General features: G+C 40.8%; 1 protein-coding gene across 1 annotated transcript in view; it reads right to left on the bottom strand.

Moving 5' to 3' along the window:
* The window catches only part of GUCY2F (guanylate cyclase 2F, retinal), a 99,202-nt gene that overhangs the window by 56,918 nt on the left and 21,748 nt on the right, over positions 1–20,536 (bottom strand). The window contains exons 3-7 of the mRNA XM_077890404.1: positions 17,896–18,250; positions 16,194–16,278; positions 12,244–12,340; positions 6,910–7,041; positions 1,138–1,227 (exon numbers count right to left, since the gene is read on the bottom strand). Coding sequence (XP_077746530.1) covers positions 1,138–1,227; positions 6,910–7,041; positions 12,244–12,340; positions 16,194–16,278; positions 17,896–18,250 — 759 coding nt within the window. The remainder of the gene's footprint in view (positions 1–1,137; positions 1,228–6,909; positions 7,042–12,243; positions 12,341–16,193; positions 16,279–17,895; positions 18,251–20,536) is intronic.

Genomic DNA, 20,536 nt, shown 5'->3' with positions numbered 1-20,536 from the left:
TGGATCATCAAACCAGTGTGGAATTGCCTATTCTAGCTCTGACATTGCCCCCCCTTCTGGATTCATCTCTCATTATTTTACCATCAGGGACACATCTTGTCCACCATGAGCCACATCTCTTCCATTTCACCATTTCCTTTGTTTTCTCACTTGTACAGTGCTCGGGATGTAGCAGGTGTCTGATTCATACTTATTGGATTGACTTGAACTTGCCTGCTTCAGAGATGTGAAGAAATCTATTATTACTTTCTAAAACTCCCACTCATGAGTCTAAAGGAACTGGAGACAGGCTCTGTGAATCTTTTATGGACTCAAAACTCAAGGAGGAGCCAAAATTTTAAGTGGTTTGGGAGGAATCATTGTCATCCCTGCCTTATCTACACACTGCTTCCTTAAATGAACCATCCAAGGACTCTAAACATAACTGGTAAGACTGGGGAAATCACCGTTTTTCTTATGCAAGTGGTAATTACAAGATGACTTTTCCAGGCCTGACAACTGGAGAATTTGAAAGATTATGGGATATATACTTAATAATAAGCATAATAGCTACCATTTTGCAAAGAAGCTGTATGTCAGGAAATGTGCAGGATGCTTGATGTGTATTATCTCTTTTTTTAAGATTTTATTTATTCATTTATTCATGAAAGACACAGAGAGAGAGAGAGAGGCAGAGACACAGGCAGAGGGAGAAGCAGGCTCCATGCAGGGAGCCTGATGTGGGACTCGATCCCGAGACTCCAGGACCACGCCCTGGGCCAAAGGCAGGCACTAAACCGCTGAGCCATCCAGGGATCCCCCTGTATTATCTCTTTTAATCCTCATACTAACCCTGGGGAATAGACATTAATGTACTTCCTTTACAAATAAGGAAAATAAGGCTCAGGGAGTTTAGGTGACTTGTCCAAGTTAAAATACCTCTTAAGTGGGGAGAGCTGGAAATTGAATTCTTCATGTCTCTTTGACTTCAGAACCCATACTTTTGCCATAGCAACACATGATTCACATCAGGCCAGTGGCAACCCTGCAGTTTCCCTGCACTGATTCGTTAAGCGGTCTTCCTAACAGCTGATGTTAGTTACTTTGGAGAAAGGAGTGGTTTTAGTGGGAATGTACATAAACAAGCATTTCTCATACCATTTCAAACATATCACTTGCACTCGATTTGATGTACTTAATGTCTCCAAAACCTCCAGAGGGGAACTTTTTCAGCCACACCCAATCACCCTAGAAAGAAAAGGCAGAGAGGAGTGATGAGACTTAGTTGCCAACAGCTTTAGAGAAATGTCCCTTCCATATGAAGGGTATAATCACACCATCAACTCAAACAGGCTTTGTTCCTCCTCCATTAGCCTCCACCATATGGACATTTTGTATTTGAGCTAAAAATGAGGTCATGCCGGGGTGCCTGGGTTGGTCAGTCAGCTAAGTGTCAGACTCTTGATTTTGCCTCAGGTCATGATCTCAGGGTAGTGAGATCCAGCCCAGCCTCTGGTTCCATGATCAGTGGGGAATCTGCTTGAGATTCTCTCTCTCCTTCTCCCTCTGCCCCCACCCCCACTCAGTTTCACTCTCTCGCTGCTCTCTCTTTCCAAACAAACAAACAAACAAATAAATAAAATCTGAAAAATGTGGTCATGCAGAGAGTTGAAAAATTAAAATTCTAATTGACTAAGCCCAGGAAAACCATTGCAAGTATCCAGACCCCAGAAAAGGAATGATACAACTCTCCTAAATGACTCCCTTCACTAACTGCAAAAAGTGCTAGGTCATTTCACTTACTCATAGCTAAGTGGTGTAGCCTTCGGTTCCCTGTGGTTAATGGTGAGGGTTGGTGGTTACAATTCTTACTGCCTTGAGGCATCCAACTTGGGAGATGTAAGGCCGGAGACATCATAGAGCAAATGTTCTCTGCATTTACCTTTCTCAATTTTTCTCTTGTGGGACAGGCCATTTGGGGGGCCTCTTATGCTTCAGTCATAAGCCAACTGGCTTCAATGTAGATTAAACATTTCTTACTTGGATGCACAAATGTACTACCATAGTAATATGAGTAATGTAGACTCTTTCAGGAGTCTATTTCTGACTTTTTAAGTACAAAGCAGCTATTTCTAAGGCTGCTGTCAAGTCAAACACAACAATTATTTTATTGTCTTCACTTTAGCACCAGCACCTGATAGATAATTTTCTTCTCCATGCATAGCCTCAAGGATTCATCAGTCATCAAGCCCTATTTAGTTTCTGTCTGACCCAAATTTTTTTTAAAAAGCAATACAAATATAGCTCCCTTTTTCTCCATGATAATAATAATGCCTCGCATTTGCACAGTGCTCTTAACTCTTCAAAGTGCTTTCACATCTATTACCTATAGCCTGGATGTTCCATTTCAGGCTGTACCAATTTGTCATCAAGTAGAGAAAATAAAGCAGAGAGCTCTGTGCAGTCAAATTCCAAGAATAAGACTCTCTTATTAACGATTATATCCAGCTGTGGCACTGCATCTGGAGACCTGCCAGAGGCAAAGGCTAATAACGGGAGCTGCGGGCATCTGAGTTACATGTCCGCACTTTGGGTTAGAGGGCATCTTCAAGCCAAGGAGCTCAAAACCCTTTAACTAGGGAATGGCTCTCAGCGGCCTTCAGCAGCTGAACAGTACTGTGCCAGCCAGGCTCAGCGCCTACAGGTAGTTCAGGATCAGTGCCTGCCTGCAGCAGAATGGTCAAGCACGAAAGGCAGCCTGCCTGGTCTCTTGCTCAGAAATTAAATTCTCTGCACCCCAGACCAGCTGTATCATGGGCACCTGGAAACTGGTTAGAACTAAGGCCAAATCTCAGGCTCCACCCTACACTTACTTAATCACAGAAGTCAAGAGGGTCAGACATGAGCTTGGAGTTTTAGCCTTCAGAGGACTTTGCCCTTTAGAGGGATCAAAGCCAAGGTTTAAGCTGCAAGAAAAAAAATTCTAACTGGGAATTCACAAAATCAACAAATGTATAGGATATACCGGTGGGCAATGAAGCCTTTCCAGCACTTTTGCAACCATATTACCCAGCCCCTGGTCATTACTAGTTGTTATGGCAACTTTGTGCTAATTAGAAAGGATGCTCAAGGAAAAATAAAGAAACAAACATGTGAGAACTTTACTTTACAGCCTGTGGCAGCCCTGCAATGTTGGGCAGCAGCCCTGGCCCGATACATTCGTGCATGTGCCACACTCTCATTTACTCATACATTCTCCAGATACCAAGGAACACATTCCTCTAGCAGCATGGATATTCTACATACCACCAAGCCCTGACTGCCAGGTGGAGCCTCTTTGTCAGGTTTGGAGTCAGGCTATAAACGTGGAAGAGAGAAGTTGAAATTGGATCTCCAAGAATATTAGGCAGGAGGAAGGAATAACCTCAAAAAACTCCTGGGGACTAGTCAAGGTAGCATATAATCAGGTGCACATATGTTTACTGGTGACTATGTGTGAGTATAGTTGAGTACACTTGTATAAATGTACATATGAGAAATAGCCCGCCCTCCTCCACCTCATTCCCAAACTAGACTGGGAGGTCAGAACCTCTTTGCCTACTCCTGCACCACTCTCATATAAATTAGTATATGTCTATAATGTGAATAGTACCCTCTTAAATATGGTGCCCTTGCGCAGTGTACAACATGAACATCAGTACTGGCAGCCCTGACTCTGCCTCTAGCCAGTACCTGATACATTTTTTCCTGGAGTCAGCCTTATTACAGACAGGCGTTAGCCTTCTCTCTGACTTATTAACTTTTAGAAGTAGTTAAGCAGAGCTTTTTTCCAGCCAAATCACCAAATTTGAGAGCTGGAAAGGATCTTGGGTATCCCTGTTCTAATCCCTTCATATTTTGATAAAGAAACTGAAGTCTGAAGAGATTAAGCAACTTGTCCAAGGTCAGAAGGCTAGGTAGTAACAGAACCAAGGTCCTCCACTTTCCACTTTATTGCTCTTTTCTCTCATGGGCTTTCTTTGGTTTGGGGGATTTGTGTGTATTTGTTTTAAGATTTAAATAATTCTCACAAACTCTATAAGCAAATTTTTATTGAGTCTGTGTGTGTCCTATTTCCTGAATAATGAGGAAAAGGAAGGAAACAGGCAGGTTTTATCTTTACCACATATGCATTATTTGTTTTGTTTTTTCCTTTAAAAGTGAGAATAAAATACTTAATTCATCATTCACTTTTTAATTAAGAGGAAGAAACATCAAACCTATCCACTAAATTTTTAGAGGTAATTTAAAGTCTATCAGTTTTGCACTAAGGCCATAGAGGATTAACTAAGAGTCAAGAGATCTAGGTCCTGGACCTGGTTGTGCCTCAAATTCAGGGGTGGCCTTAGGGCAGCCACTTCGGTGGCCTGAGCCCCAGTTTTCTTATGGACAGAGCTGGACGATTCTGTGATGAGAGACATGGTTGGTGGAAAGGAGAGGGGGATGGAAACAGCTATGTGGGATATAGAAGAAGGTGAGAAAAAAATAAGAAAAAGCGCCTTGGGAAAGGAAGATGAATAGGGAGGAAGTATAGTGGGAAGAGAGAAAGGAGACAAGGAGGAAAACACAGGGAGAGGTTGAGAGGCAGAAAGAGTCAGAGATGAAGAGGGAGGGATAAGTTCAGTGGGTTCTCGCTGAGCGTATCAGGATTGTGTTACTGCCCACCTCACCCCTCTCCCCTAGACTGTGGCTATTAGAGTATATTGTGACATGTTCCCACTGGATCTGCTATTCCCAGTTCTCTCTCCCCAGTGTTCTGCTCTGGGGATGTATGAAATAAGGGCCAATTTTCTGGTGCCTCATCTCTGTGCAGAATCAAAGTGGGAATTTGTATCACTGTCGCACAATGTAATGGCACATCCTAGGGAAGCCTGTCTTTTGCTATCAGCCATCTGCTACCCCGGGCACACTAGGTAGAACTTGTAGATCTTCCAATAACAATACTTAGGAAAATCTGATTTATTTTAAACAGATGCTAGTTAATGGATCTTCTTTAAAACCCTCCCAATAGAGAACCATTTCAGAAGGCACACTGAACTTCTTTGTGTGATCTGTTGATTCAATTAACTTATGCTCTTTCCCAGAGTCCTCTTCAGCCCTAGCCAGGCAGTTTTCCAGCTTCGGCTGTCTTTCTTTGCACCCTGCCATCAGCCTAATCTTGACTTCATGGTGTGGTATTATTCTCACTAACACCCTCCTTTTGTGCACATAAAGGCTCCCTTTGGCCTATACAGTTCAGAAATACTCATGATCTGACTGACTAACAGTCATTATGGGAACTAACTCAACCCTTTGCCTCCTTCCAAGATGAGGAAATATCTGATGGATTCTTAAAGGCCAGTTACATATAGATGTTTATTTTTGCCCTTCTTAATTCTACACTATAACCTCCCATCTCCACCAAATAAAACATAGCACAATTCAACACATAAATTCTTACATAGAATCAGGGAATCATAGCATATCTGAGCCAGAAGAGACCTTCAAGATCTCTTAGTCCAGCAATCTCCAGCCCTGGCTGCACACACAGGGAAACTTGAAAAGAATTCCAATGCCTGAGCCCACCCCATACCAACTGAATCAGATTTACTAGGGATGGAGGCTAGGCACAGGTATGTTTTTCGGTTTTCCATGGAGATTCTAATGAGTAGCCAAGATTAAGAATTTAGTTCAACCCCTAATTTTACAGATGAAAAACCAAGAGATCGCCTTAAGTTACTGAGATTCATTTCAGAATCTTAGAGGTGTCAGTACATTCATAAAGCTATCAGCCCACTGCATTTGACATTCAAAAGCCATGTGATTGTCTTGGTTTTGGTCTTTGAGAAAGTAGAGCTGTCAATTCCCCAAAGCCGCAAGTTTACATGTGAAGCAAATCTCCTCTTTGATTAAATTAGCTTCAAGGCAAGATCCAGAGGGTTTCCTGCTACAAATTTAAGTCAGAACACTCAGGTACACTGAGAAAATATATATCATGCCAATCTTGGTGTTTTAGGCCTCTCTGTCAATTATTTGGCCAATGGAGGAGAGCACTCATTTGGAAAATTCAATACGTTGGACAATCTAAAAACTCATTCTGTTCTGTTTTGGACTTTCTTTGTAGTTACTATTGAAGTTGAGAGTGTTTGCTGCTTTTGGGAGTATCTTCAAACAAAACAAGAAAACCACACTGGGAAGTCATCATTTAGGAGGGACTAGTTTCCCTTTTACCCCCTGCTTAACTCTTTCCTGCTGAGAAGAAACAATTCATCCCTCCAACTGTTGCAAGATTTGTTCTGGTTGCCAAATTCCAGTATCTTAGAACAAGGGGTCAGGGTTGGCCTCTTAAAGCTTGAAAGACAGAAACTTAAGTGAAAAAAATTTTTCATTCTATTTTACACAGTATAAGATCACCTGTTACAGGCTAAGGAAAAAAAAAAGAAAAGAAATGAATAATTTTAAAAGATTTCAGTAAGATCAGAGGATAACAGGTTTAGGAAGAACAACTAGAATTTGAAGGGAAGGGTTTGCCCAAAATACCACTCTACAAAAACATGTTTCTAGACATTCCATCACAAACACATGACTCAGGAATCATTTCTTCTATTATCATACCCATTATCTTTTAGAATGTGTGACATGGTTAAGTGTTTGGCTCCATCGACTTTTTTTTCACGTACACAGTACACAGATGGAGTTGAAAGACCAATGAAATTATAAGTAGATCAATTGCTGAGGAAAATCTTTGTTGAAAAGGTCAGCTAAACAAGTCCATGGGTGGATAATGAACAAAAAGAACTGGAAGGACTTACCAAAAGCCTCAATATTTTTACCCAAAGACTAACTCCTAAATCACTGTCTCATTTTAAAACCTGAGAAGGCAGCAGATTAGATAGCTGTTGGATATCCTACCTCATAAATTGCTATGTTGGAGTTTTCATAGGTAGCTGGAGTTAGACTCCCTGAGGAAAAAGAGAGCCTTGGGGACCTCCCACTTTGGACTTCTGAGGTGATTTGGAAGCTTACACTGGCACGACTTCCTCTCTGTGAAAGGATTAGGGAAAAAAAGGTTATAAACAAAATTCTCATGATTTAGGACAAGACATTGAACTATGGTAAAGATACTGTTCTTATCTGGCTTTTTTTTTCCTCAGAGAGTAACTATAGGAATTGAACTTTGTAAACATGAAATTAATTTTGCCTATCCCCCAGAACAATTTTTTTTAGGCTAGGGTTTCTATCATGCTTCACCTCCATATACCACAAAAGAAAAGTAAATATTCGCAGGTACCTCCATCCAGGATTAGAATCAGTGATTTGGAGGGCACCTGAGTGGCTTAGTAGGTGAAGGGTCTGCTTTCACCTCAGGTCATGATTCTGGGTTCCTCGGATTGATCCCCACATTGGGCTCCCTGCCCAGCAGGGAGTCTGCTCCTCCCTCTCCCTGTGAAGCCCCCCTCCTTCACCCCTGCTCATGCTCACTCACTCTTGCTCTCTCTTTCAAATGAAAAACTAAGATATCTTTTTAAAAAAATCAAAGATTTGGGGGTAGGCAAGAAAGAGCACCAGTCATAATTTAATCTGGGACCTTCGTTCTATAGACAAAAATAAGAACATAAGCATCTAACATTTTGAAAAAAATCAATAGCAGAACTAGCACATAATCCTGCCCTTCTGGCTCTCAGACCTGGCTCCTTTTGTTACACCATCTTGAAAGGCAGCCTTCTTTGTACAGGCAAGATTAATGGCAGAAGGTATCCCAGAAGGCAATAAGATAGTAGAGAGTGAGTAGATCGTCTGCTCATGATTTATGAGTTTGATGCTTAAATAGGCCAAGTTCTTTATTCCTTGATTTGTTAACTTGTACACACAAATCTGGTAAAAGAGGACCAGGAAGTACATCACTGAATGACAAGAGGAAGAGTTATCTGCAATCTGTAGTAACCTTTAAAATTGAATATCTTTTTTTTAAGATTTTATTTTTTATTTATTTGAGAGAGAGAGTGAGAGTGAGCAAGAGAGAGTGCACAAGCAGTGGGAAAAGGGAGAAGCAGGCTCTCCACTGATCAGGAAGCCCAACACAGTACTCAATCCCAGGACCCTGGGATCATGACCCAAGCTGAAGGCAGTCACTTAAACCGACTGAGCCACCCAGGTGCCCCTAAAATCAAACATCTTTATCTTCAACTAAACCAGCAAGCTTATTTCATGTGAAGAAATCATAAATCAACAGGTTCCTCATATTCTCTTCCATGTCCCCAAATGTGCCTTTCTTGGAATTATAGCCATTCAGAGTTAGCAATTACATTTTGTATAATCTAGGCTAGCCCTCACCCCCTTCAACTCTAACACCCCCATTTTACAACAAGGAAACAGAGACCTCATGATGGATATAGGAACTGGACGAAGAAGGTAGATGTCATAATTCCTGGTCTTGTGATTTTTTCTAACACATCAGGCTCAGCTTCACTCTTGCCTCCCAGTAAAAATGAATCTTAAGTACCTTCACATACTCTGCTCTTAATGATCTTTGATAAGCTGAAGATCACTAGTTGCTTTAGCCCTGAGTTAAGTTCAGTCCACCAAGACCAGCCTATCATGAAGTTCCAAGGCAATAGTAAACTACACCTAATGTGTTGAAATCTCAACAGCTCATGATTCAGACAAGATGTAAAACTTGACTCTTCACATAACCCCTGCATAAACCTGAACTCTCCTCAACAAAGCTAGGCCAGGGAGGAATCTACTTCTCTTTCATTCTTTATTTTCATATCTCAGCAGGCGCACCTAAATCTGTATATTGAGACATAGGCCTCTCCATGAAGGGGCACAGGAAAAAGCAAGAGAATCTGCCAAAATCCACAAACATTTGGGCTTCAGCTTTACTTTCTTCTAAAAACTTCCTCTCTTGACCTGACTTCTACTGACCTGCCAATTTTTCTAGACTGAATTAATTTTATATTCACCAAGAGTTTACACTTTCAGACATTCCATTTGGATGGAATTCTTGGCTTGGCTTCTTGACTGATTAGATACAGCCAGCTGCAAGTTTGTGACTACACAGCAATTAAGGAAAACGTACGCTTCCCCTACCTTTTCCCACCAGAAACTCTGATACCAGCCAAATGCCAAAAGGGACATGGAGGCCAAGAGCTATGTTCTAGAATAATGTCATCCTTTCCCACCTGGGCCAAAATAGTAAAAAAATAAAAGAGACATTCTCTATAAAGCTATCAACCCCTGTTGCTTTTCATTTTTCTTACTCATACAGTAAAAGGTGCTGATTATTGGGGTATTTTTTTACTCTCATTATATCAAAATTTGTGCACAAGTGAAAGAAAGGATATATCATCACGAACAAGTTTTTTTTTTTTAATTTAGGCACTTTGTTCATCTGAAAGTAGCACTATCTGTTATTTATAGTGATTTTGTGAGATGCAGTACAAAACCCCAACACGTTTTGTGTTTCAGTAGGAAAGAGAGAAGGCACAGGTGGAGCTTTTACAGACTTAACTGGACTAGTGCAAGGCCTATACAAAGAGGTGGCTAATTCAGCCCAATATCGATCTGTCCTTGTTGTTTTGACACTTGAGAACCAAAACATGTAGGCAATTGAGATGAACTGTCATTTTGACATGGACGCCACCACAGGAGTAGGAATTTTAAAAACAGATTTATTGCTCTTAACCAAAACTTTAGTAAACATTGCCACATTTGAACAGCAACTTCTAATTATCTGCTTTTACTACTTATTACCCATTTCTGAATAAAATGTCATGGGATTAAACACTTGCTTTCCCAGTATTGGATTATATATTGGGATTGCTTCAGAGCTTGCACTTCAGTATCTACCCCTTCTGATTAAGGTGGGAAAGTTCATACAAGGCATATAGGGTATGGCAAATCCAGACAAATTCTATCACTGAGTCCAGGGTCCTCTGGTGGCTTTAAAAATAGAGACTAACATCAATACATTTTTATGGTATGAGAGTAGAATGTAGCTTTCAGCCACAGTGATAATTTTGGCATTCAGCAGTACATTTCCAGGAACATGATATGAACCTTACAAAAGAATTTTTTTGATGATTTAAACAAATAAGAGTTAGGGTTGGAATTGAGAATTAAATAGGTGAATATTTCATCTGATTCCAACTGCCCAGAGTATTGCCATGTAAACCCATTGTCACCCAGCCAACTAGTTCAAGTATACTTTTCATTTAGTGGTTAGTTTGGTCACAGAGATCATTAATTCTCAGATCTGGTACACTGGTTTAGCAAAAGTAACCAGCACACAGGGGATAATACGATGTGTCTGAATTCTCTCCTTATATCTCACAATCACTATACCCGAATTTGCAAAAACTAATGTCTTTATTTTGGCCACATAGACTAGGCACAGAGAGGCGTACTCTCTCATCACTAGTTACAGTTGACAAAACTCTTCCCCATACTGTCTTTTTTCCCAGCTTTTGTTTATGCTGTTTTCTCTGCTTACAGGGGTCCAGAAGATAAATATAAATTGGTAACATAGGCTGAGTATAAGACAGTAGAGAATGATGGGAACTGTGTCAAACTGCAGAGAGCTTGCCTTCCCAAAAGGGCAACTACTACTGAATACAGACCCATTGCCATGACAATACCCAAAGCTTATGGATGTTCCAACCTTTAAAAAATACCCATAAATCCAGATTTTTATGCATAATCTCCCAATTTCAAAATTCTGGCTACTATTTTTTATAACTCTAAGGATCAAACAAAAGTGGTTACTAGTTTATGGCCTGTGATCCAGACAAGTCCTATCCATCCTTGTTTAAGACCCAGCTTTGGTGCCAGGTGTCTTAAAAAACCTTCTTCCTGAACAAGGGGTAGTGGAAAAGGAGGTGGGCGGGAGAATGGGGTAACTGGGTGATGGGCACTGAGGGGGGGCACTTGATGGGATGAGCACTGGATGTTATGCTATATGTTGGCAAATAGAACTCCAATAAAAAAATATACAAAAAACAAAACAAAACAAAACCCTTCTTCCACTGATACATCTCCTCTGAAGTTTACCGTACATCTAGTGTCTTTGGTGCAATATGGCAGCTCTCAGCTCTCTTGTGTGGTGTGATTTGGCTCTCTGATTTAATTGTAATCTCTTTGAAGGCAGGAAAGACATGTCATCTCTCACAAAGCCTAGCCCAGGGCCAGAACATAGTAATGGGCATACAGTGAAGAGCACCAGTTGCAACACTATCGCAATCTGAACAGAACCTCCAGGGACATTCAACTGTCTTTCACTCGTTGATTCACTCACCAAACTTTTATGAGCACCTATTATACTATCAGCACTAGGTCAGGTGCTATGGGCTGACATAATGTACCTCTGCCCTTGAGGAACTAGCAATCAAATGCTGTACTCATATATACTAAAGAACAGCTACATGAAGTCAAAGCTACACTATTGCTCAAAGTGCACTGCATCACTTCCACAAAACTGTTCTAAGACAGCACTATATACTAGAAATGTAACCTCAACTACATACACACTTTGAGCTTTCTAGTATTCATGTTAAATAAAGTAAAAACCAGGTGAGAGTAATTTTAATGATACATTTTATTCAACCCACTATATCCAAAGTATTATCATTTTGACATGTAATTAATATATTTTTTTAATTTCATGAGATATCTTATGTTTTTGTACTAAATCCCCTATATCCAGTGTGTATTTTACTCTTACAGCACATCTCAATTCTGACTCGTCACATGTTGTTTTTTTAAGATTTATTTAGGGGTGCCTGGATAGCTCAGTCCCTTAAGCATCTGCCTTCAGCTCATGTCATAATCCTGGTATCCTGGGATCAAGCTCTGTATGGGGCTCCCTGCTCAGCAGGGAGTCTGCTTCTCCTTCCATTCCTCCCCCCTACTTATACAATCTGTGTGTGTGTGTGAAATAATTTTTTAAAATAAAGATTTATTTATGTGTGTGTGAGAGAGAGAGCGAGCGAGCATAAGTGGGGGGAGGGGCAGAAAGAGAGAAAGAGAGAATCCTCAAGCAGACTCCCCACTGAATGCAGAGCCCAACACAGGGCTCCATCTCACCATGCTGAGATTATGACCTGAGCTGACACCAAGAGTCGGATGCTTAACTGACTGAGCCACCCAGGTGCCTCCAGACTCGCCACATGTTAAGTGCTCAGTAGTCAATTTTGGCCAGTGGATACCATATCAGAGAGTGCAGCAAGAAAAGAGGATGCTTCTTACCTTACTGCCAAGGTGGGGGTTGATAAAGGTCACATCCTCCAAAGTCAGTAGAAGTCTGTTGAGTCCCTTAATCAACTGGATCTTATTTATACGACGCCTGAAACAAATGTAAAATCAGAGGGGTCACTTGGGGCTGGGTATTTTACCAACCCAGGATAAATTTGCCATCACAATAGAAGTTTTTAAATATACAAGATAATGGAGAGAGTGACCACAGATAGATCTTTACCTTAGTACCCACAGCAAAGAGAAATAGCAACCCTGGGTCTCATGACTTGCAGAGTTACAAAGACCAAAAGAAAAAAATGAAGATGCCATTGAACAGGCATGCAAAGGGAAGGGTGAAGATGCTGAATAGGGACAGTAAGTCAGACCCAGACCCATAAAGTAGTGATCCCACATCAAGAGCACATTCAGAACAGCACCTCATAATACTTGCAAAAAACTCAACATCCTTTCTCTTATGCCACAGTACATCTTCTAATAATACCCAGACCAAGAATCATTAATCTCCATTTTAGAGACACAAAAACACATTAAAGAAACAAAACAAAATTAAACATATTGTGAGATGCCCTAGCCTGAGGCAGAGCTGGGACTCAAATCCTTGGTCCCTGGCTGTGGGCCCAGATTTCTGCCCATAAGACCACTTGTCTTGCAAAGTTGCATCTCTGCGTTGCCAAAGCAACAGGTTGAAAAGTGGAAAAATTCAATCAGTTGGTTGCTTTGTCTACATGATTCCAAACAAGTGGGCTGACTGTGTTTTTCTTTTTTCTCTTTTACTGAATAGGTCTCTTGTCTCAGCATTACACAGATACAGTGTAAACCTGATTCTCTTCAAACATACCCATTAATTTGCAGCAAATGTAATAATTTCCTACAAATCAATTACTAGACACATAGAAGTTTATAGTGTCTCCCTACACAGCCAGGTAGGTCATCTCAGTTGAGCTGACCAGGCAACTTGAGGACCTGAAGGATACCTTGGATTTAGTCTGTGTGGTTGTTTTGTTCTGTTTTGTCTTGGGGGCTCTGACAGCTACAGTTTGGCTTAGCTTTTTCCATAACCCCTTAATGGCCATCCTGTGGAATGTATTAAAGCCAGTGCCAGAGTAGGGAAAACAACCACTGAATCAAAATGCTTTGTCAAGTTGCTCTAAGGAAGCCTGCGATGTCACTGTAGCTTTAAGCACCAGCAACACAGTGCGTTTGTCTCAGTGATTCCACCGATTTGTAAACAAACAATTAATGTGTTTCTAATTGTCTGCCAACAAATATGTCCCTTATCACTGTGGGAGCTGCTGCCCTGCAGAGAAAATTAAAAGAGCCCTGTAGTGAATTCTTGGGTAGAGTACATGAATCTTTTGGCAAAGTAAAGTATCACTCCCCAACTTCTCTGTCTCATATGTGTAGTGAATTGTCTTAAAGCAGGCACACCTGTGAAAATAACCATGCTACAGAACACACTCTAGTAGAATGAGAACTGGATTCCCAATCCAGAGACCTGGGGTGTAGCGCAGATTCTGTCATTAATTAGCCAGATGACCTTAGATAAATAATTTAACTTCTTTGTGCCCTTGTGTCCTCATCTGTCAAGCAGGATAATGGTTCCTGTGTTACCCGCTTTATAGAGTTGTTTTGAAAATCAAATGAGATAATATATGTGAAAGTGGTCTGAAAAGCATGAAGCACCATGAAAGTATAAGAGCTCATTATTATCATTATCATCATTAGTCTTACAAAACACTGGAGAGCTTTATAGAAAGGCAAGGCAATCTGGTTCAGAGTAGGGAGAAAGGAGGAGTTCAAAGAATCCTTTGTTTTGGGGTGGTTGGGCTCTTTGCACATCTTTCTTTCTGAAAAAAAAAAACTTAAACAATCAAAACACAGAGAAAAGGAAGGAACAGAGAGTCACTCTCCTACAAGTAATCACCATCTATTACAGAAACTCATCAGACGCTCATTTCTTCTGATTGCAGTCTTGGTGGGCAGAGAGGGAGGCAGGCAGCAAAGAGAGGACATTTTTTGTGCTTTGTTAGCTGAAGAACCAAGGACCAAGTGACTCTGGGAAATGATGTGCCTCTCTCCCATCTCTGAGTTTTCGGTGACCACTTGAAGTACGAATTGTCTCAGACTCATTTTCCTCTCCATTCATTTCCCTCGCCAGTCTTTTGGCCCTTCAGCCCACAAACTCCAAACACCGCCCCCCTCATGATTTTTCAAACTTTTTCCCCTTGCCTTCCCAAGAATTGCAGATTGAGTTCACTCTAAGCTGAAGGAACCAGTCTGTTCCCTGGGAAAGACCAGTGACACTAGGCATGGGGGTGAGGTGGGAATTTGACAAGTCACCTAAAGCATCTGAGTGACTCCATTTTTGACCTTGCCATGGGATGTTTTGGCAGTAGGTAGCCAGAGCCGATTACTCTTCAAATCTCCCTAGAGAGGGGAGCTTTCCGACTGGATGACATTTATTTGCACTAAGCATCTCATGATATTAATTCAATACTTCGGTCTTTGGCAGCAGCTAAACTCAATACATTAAATTTCTGTTCTGAGCAGGAATATGTCACAGTCACATAAATTAAAAGAAAAACTTCCTTTGAATGAACATCTTTGTCAAGTGTGTTCTAGCAATTCACAAGCTACACACCACTCTGAATGGCTTTATCAAGTTTGGAATGAGGAGATTGAATAATAATAGTGGGTTTTTGCAGTGATGCCAATATACCAAATACTAAGAGTACCACCTGTTAGAGTTTCAAGCCAGAATTTCACAGACTCGTTAGAACACCAGAGCTGGAAGGGCTCTTAAAGATCACTTAATCCAATCCCTTCATTTTACAAATGAGAAACTTCTGGCCAAGAGAGGTTTTGTGTCTTGTCCAAATTTACACAGATGCCTAATACACTCTAGACATTTTTTTCCTCAGAACTTGCCAAAATAGCTCCACTCCATTTCCCACCAAGTTCATGTCATATTGTTGTCAGGATCACTCTTACAAAGAGATAACAAAGGTGTGGTTAGCAGGATGGAAAGAGTAAAGTGGGAGGGAAGAGCTGATTTCACTTTTCATTTTTACTTTCCCCCAAATTGTCTTAATATGGGAAGGGTTCCACCGTTAAAATGCAAAGATTATGAAAAAGGAACATCATATTAAGCCATCTTCAGCCACTTGTCCTTGACCCTGAATTCGTTCATCAGAGTAGTTGGTCACCTGTCATGGGATCTGAGGGAGAAAGACAAAGACTTGATGTTAATGATGATATTGATGATTAGCCAGGATAGCTTTTGTCCAAGGAAGAACAGTGCGAGTCTGGAATATGATACCCTAGGCAAAAGGTCTGAATGTCAAAGTGAGGATTTGAGGCTCCCAACAATCATCAGGAGAATCCCATGTGCCTAGAAAGTAGGTGAGACTTTACCACTTGTTGAGCGCCTACTATGAGTCAGGTATTACACTAGGTGTTTTACCTACTTTATTTAATCCCTTCTACAATCTTGTGAGCTGGTGCCATATCCCCAACTCTTGGATTCTAGCCAAAGTCTGACCAATTCTTGGAATTGGTGAACATATCCCGATTCTAGTTCTACGGGTCCAAACCATTTGTGGAAAAAAGTGGGTAGAGGAGGCTCTGCCAGTGGAAAAGGAAGCACAGATGGGGAGTACACAGGCCCTAAAGGACTAGTTCTCTTATTTCATGATAGTGGGTAGAGCCAGATCTACTCACAGACAACAACACTGACAACACAGCTGAGGAAGTTATTCTTGGCATCAGGAAAACACTTTACTCTAAATGGGGCCAGTAGGGAGGGTAAATCGCTATGGAAAACAGAAAATCAGTGGGTCATGTAATGAGGAGATTGTATTGAAACATGACTTCCTGGAAATAAATATTAACAAGGCTATTATGTGCTTGTACTTTTGTATACAAAAAGAACAAAAATGTACCTTATAAAGTAAGCAAATCCATTAACAGACAGCAGGGCTATCAGCAAAGCAAGGCAGACCATCACAGCAAAGGCAGGGTCGATGCCTGTAGAGAGCAAGAGGAAGAATGGCATTATCAGGCTGTAAATAAAGGGCACCACGGAGCGGCTCCTCATGCTTTCTGGTGAGTGTAAAATCAAGCCACATCTACCTAACTTAATTCCATTTTTCTACAGCACAGTATGTCTTGTTGACTTTATGGACGCAGAAAGCAATTTTGCCGTTCTGAAGCAAAACCACTCACCACTCTGACAATAACAAATCACAGGAATTAAGGCTGACCCGGGTGTTTCTTTGGAGGAAAAAGTCCACGAATGAAAAACTTTGAGAACCTTAATTTAAGTTGGATAGCAATAGAGTTCTTGAGAATAAATATGTTATCTCACCATAAAGGGTAAGTATTCTGCCACCTTCATAAAATAAAAGACCTTTTAAATTCACTGGAGCCCATAGACCTCGTAAGTAATAGATGGAAAACACAGCACTTGTCCTTCAAGGGTGAGTCTGATTTTGATAATTAGGGTTTCATTGAGATGTAAATTGGCCTCTAGAAAACCTAAACATTTGGATGGATTACTAAGATTTCAGAAGGAAATATATGAGGACGCTATTATAAAGGCAGCCTAGGTATGTCACGGTCAAGCAAACTAGAAATTGAAGTCCATTTCAAATAGATGCATTTGATTAGAAGGGCGTGGTATATGCTCGCATTGGAATATTTTTTTTATTTATTTTTATTTTTTTTAATTTTTTTTAATTTATGATAAAGAGAGAGAGAGAGAGAGAGAGAGAGGCAGAGACATAGGCAGTGGGAGAAGCAGGCTCCATGCACCGGGAGCCTGACATGGGACTCCATCCCAGGTCTCCAGGATCGCGCCCTAGGCCAAAGGCAGGCGCTAACGGGGTTCCCCGCATTGGAATAATATGGATCCTTCCAAAGTTCCCCTGCCCTCTGGCTCTCAGAGATTTGATGGAGTTTTCACTCTTCCTCAAGCTAGAGGAGTTCCATCAATCAATCAAACTGCAAGTACTTATTGGATGCAGACTGTGTTGGTTGTGGGGAGTGGGGGGCATAAGAATTATTAGCTATGGTCCCTGCCCTCAAGGAGCAGTATGTTTGGGAGGGGGAGACACAATCAATACACAAGAAACAATTGAAAAGCAATTTTGTGCTAAGCTGTAAGGTACAGATTTTTAGTTCAATGGGAATTCAGAGAAGAGAGGATAGAGAAATGGTATTTCTGTGGGTGGACCTGACTGGCAGGATTTGGATATATCAAGGGAAGGTGATCTTTCTAGCAGGGGAAATGATCACAGGTCATAGTTGACAACAGACCAAGGAGAAGACTCATGTCTTCCTCTTTCTCTTCCTCTTCATAGGGAGATCCTTTTGAAAATGAGTGGGGGTAACTTTTAAATTGTGATTATCAAAAAAAAAATAAAAATAAAAAAATAAATTGTGATTATCCAAAGCTGCAAAGTACCTCTCATTGTCCTCGTTATTTTAAATTAACTACCTGGAATGCCAAGATGTTTATCTCCCCTGAACACAAATGACTCATTCTATGAGTGTTCAAATGTTAAAATCTGCCGTCTCTTGAAGAGGTTCCCTGGTAACCCACGCTGTGCCCAATTGACCACCAGTGATTTTTCCATTTCTTACCTCCTCGACAGATCTTCCCTTCAGCAAACCAGCATTTTGCATCTGCTCGAGGGGGCCTGTCACCAGGGAAGTGAATGGGGGTCCCTCTGAACTGTAGCAGCTCCGTTTCCATGTCCACGGTATAAGTACTATAGAGTTCCCATTCTTTCCAGTTGGTGTCCAGGATTACATATTCTGCAATTCCATTTCCATTTGAATCTGTCCTTATCAACTGGTTGAATCCATAGAACTGCATGTTTCTGGAATGCTGAACCAGGCTGGCAGCACTAGCCGGTCCATTTTCTTTCAGAGCATTATTCATGGCTTGTGCGATAAAGTAAATTGAATTGTAGATGGTTCCAAACAATGGTGAAACCTATTTTTAAAAATTACAATTATCTTGAGCCCCAGTTGCCCTAGAGCAATCTCAGAGTGTATTCTAAGCCTGTGTTCGTTATTATGGGCTGCACATCTGAGTGGAGGAGAGCTATGAAGACCCAGAGGAAAAAAACAATGGTTTCTGAGGACTTGCTTGGTTTCTCCTCTGAATTTTTCTGTTTTTCTCCCCCAGGCCTTCACATCTTTAAATGTATCAAATATGACAATTTTATGAGCTAACCAAGTAATACACAATATATTTTTATGCTCCTAAACTAAGAAAATGATTTAGAGTTATAAAGGGCGCTAAAAAAACAAGTATAGAATAGACAAGAGTCACTCATAGGAAATTTACCAGGTTAATTACTGGTGCATTATGCATGGTAAAATCATTTTGCTGGCACTACTAGAATGGTAGGTGTGTGTGTTAAGACTGTAAATAATGTGTCTCCACAGCCCATGTCTGTGTCCTGTCTTAGTCTAAAATGGCTCTTCTCCTAGACACATGCTCCCCAGAGAAAGTGAACACTAGAATACAGTTTGAAACACATATTTCTCCCCCCCCACACACACACCCAAATACAGAGCCAAATATTGTAATGTATGGAGAATGTGGGTTTTAATCAAGAAACCCTATACCCTGTTGGTGTCCAAAGCAACAAAGCTTTGGTGAGAAGCCACTGTAAAGTAGTAAGGCTTCTATGGTGGACAGCATGACTCTGCCTGCTATATAAATACAGAAAAGCAACAGCATGGGAGTACTGAGCCTAATGCACTGCTTCTTAACCGAATAAATTTGGTTTGGGAACAAGCTTGTATCTCTTCCAAAAAGGTAGGGAGGAAGAGAGAATGATCCCTCCCTTCACCCCGCCACCCCCACCCCCACGGACCATGGCTTCATGGTTTTCCATAACATTTCACTTCTGGGATGGAGTTCAAGAAAACTATAGTCATACCATTTTACTGAGCTTCAAAGAAAGTTGATACTTGCTACTTTGGTTTCATGAGGTCTAAAAAGCTATCTTCCTGTAATAACCTTCATCTGAATAAAAGAGTCTAAAATAGAGTGAATCAAAAAAAATTTTAAAAGAAAAATAAATAAAAATAAAATAGAGTGAATCATTTTCATGTTGGAAATACAAGTCAAGATGCAGAGAGGTATAGTAGCAGCTAGCAAGACACTGCCAGGCCTGGTTAACGTAGAGCAGAGGGTTTTCAACTACCCAAGGAGTGTCAAAAATACAAATGCCCAGGGCACCTGGATGGCTCAGTCAGTTAAGCGTCTGCCTTCAGCTCGGGTCATGATTCTAGAGTCCTGGGATCCAGCCTGTGCATCATCTGGCTCCCTGCTCCATGAGGAGCCTGTTTCTCTCTCTCTGTCTGCTTCCCCTCCTCCCATTCCTATTCTTTCTTTGCTCACTCTCTCTCTCAAATAATTAAATAATATCTTTAAAAAAAAATACAAATGCCAAACCCAACCCAGACCAACAAAATGAGATACTTTAGGTTTGGGACCCAGTAATCAGTATTATTAAAAGCTCCCCAGGTAATTCTAATATACATACAGGGTTTAAACCAACAGTACAGAAGATGACACACTGGCCTGTGGTCTCTTCCTAATGCCAGAATATTAGGCAAGTCACTTAGTCCCTCTCTCTGGGCTTCAGTTTCTTCCTCTAAAATGTTTAGAAACACGAAGGTCTAAACCTTGGAGATCATCTGGTCTACTTCTCTTTCTTTTTAACAGGAAAGGGAGATGCAGAGTAGTTAAGTGATTTGTCATGGTCACTCCCTTGGGCATACAATCAGGACTAGAACCCAGGTTTTTTGTTTCTTAGTTTAGCTTTTTTAATTTTTTTTTTATTTTTTAAGTTTTTTTTTTATTGAAGTAGGTGTTACCTGTGGTCTTCTTTAGGTGTGAACCCCTGTGAAATCTCCCAACACTTGGTCTAGTTCAGGAACCAAATTTAGCTTGCAGACATTTCAGTTCTGACTGTATATGAGTTTTTTTTTTCATATCTCTGATCTTTTAACATGAGAGCATTAAACAGCTCAATCCTTAGCCCTCTTTTCTATTAACACTCACTCCATTGGGGACCTCTTCTGGTCTCATGGTTTTAAGTACCACATGTATGCCATCAATCTCAGATGTATACCTCCAGCACAGACCTGTTTCCTAAATTCCAGACTCTTAAGTCAACTACCTACTCTGATATCTCTACATGGATGTTAAATTTCAATGTACCCCAAATCGAGCTCCTGGTTTTCTCCTTAAATCTTCCTG

This window comes from Canis aureus, chromosome X (assembly GCF_053574225.1).
Source record: "Canis aureus isolate CA01 chromosome X, VMU_Caureus_v.1.0, whole genome shotgun sequence".
Lineage (NCBI taxonomy): Eukaryota > Metazoa > Chordata > Mammalia > Carnivora > Canidae > Canis > Canis aureus.
Note: the sequence above shows the minus strand (reverse complement) of the source record. Positions and strands in the feature narration are given on the sequence as shown.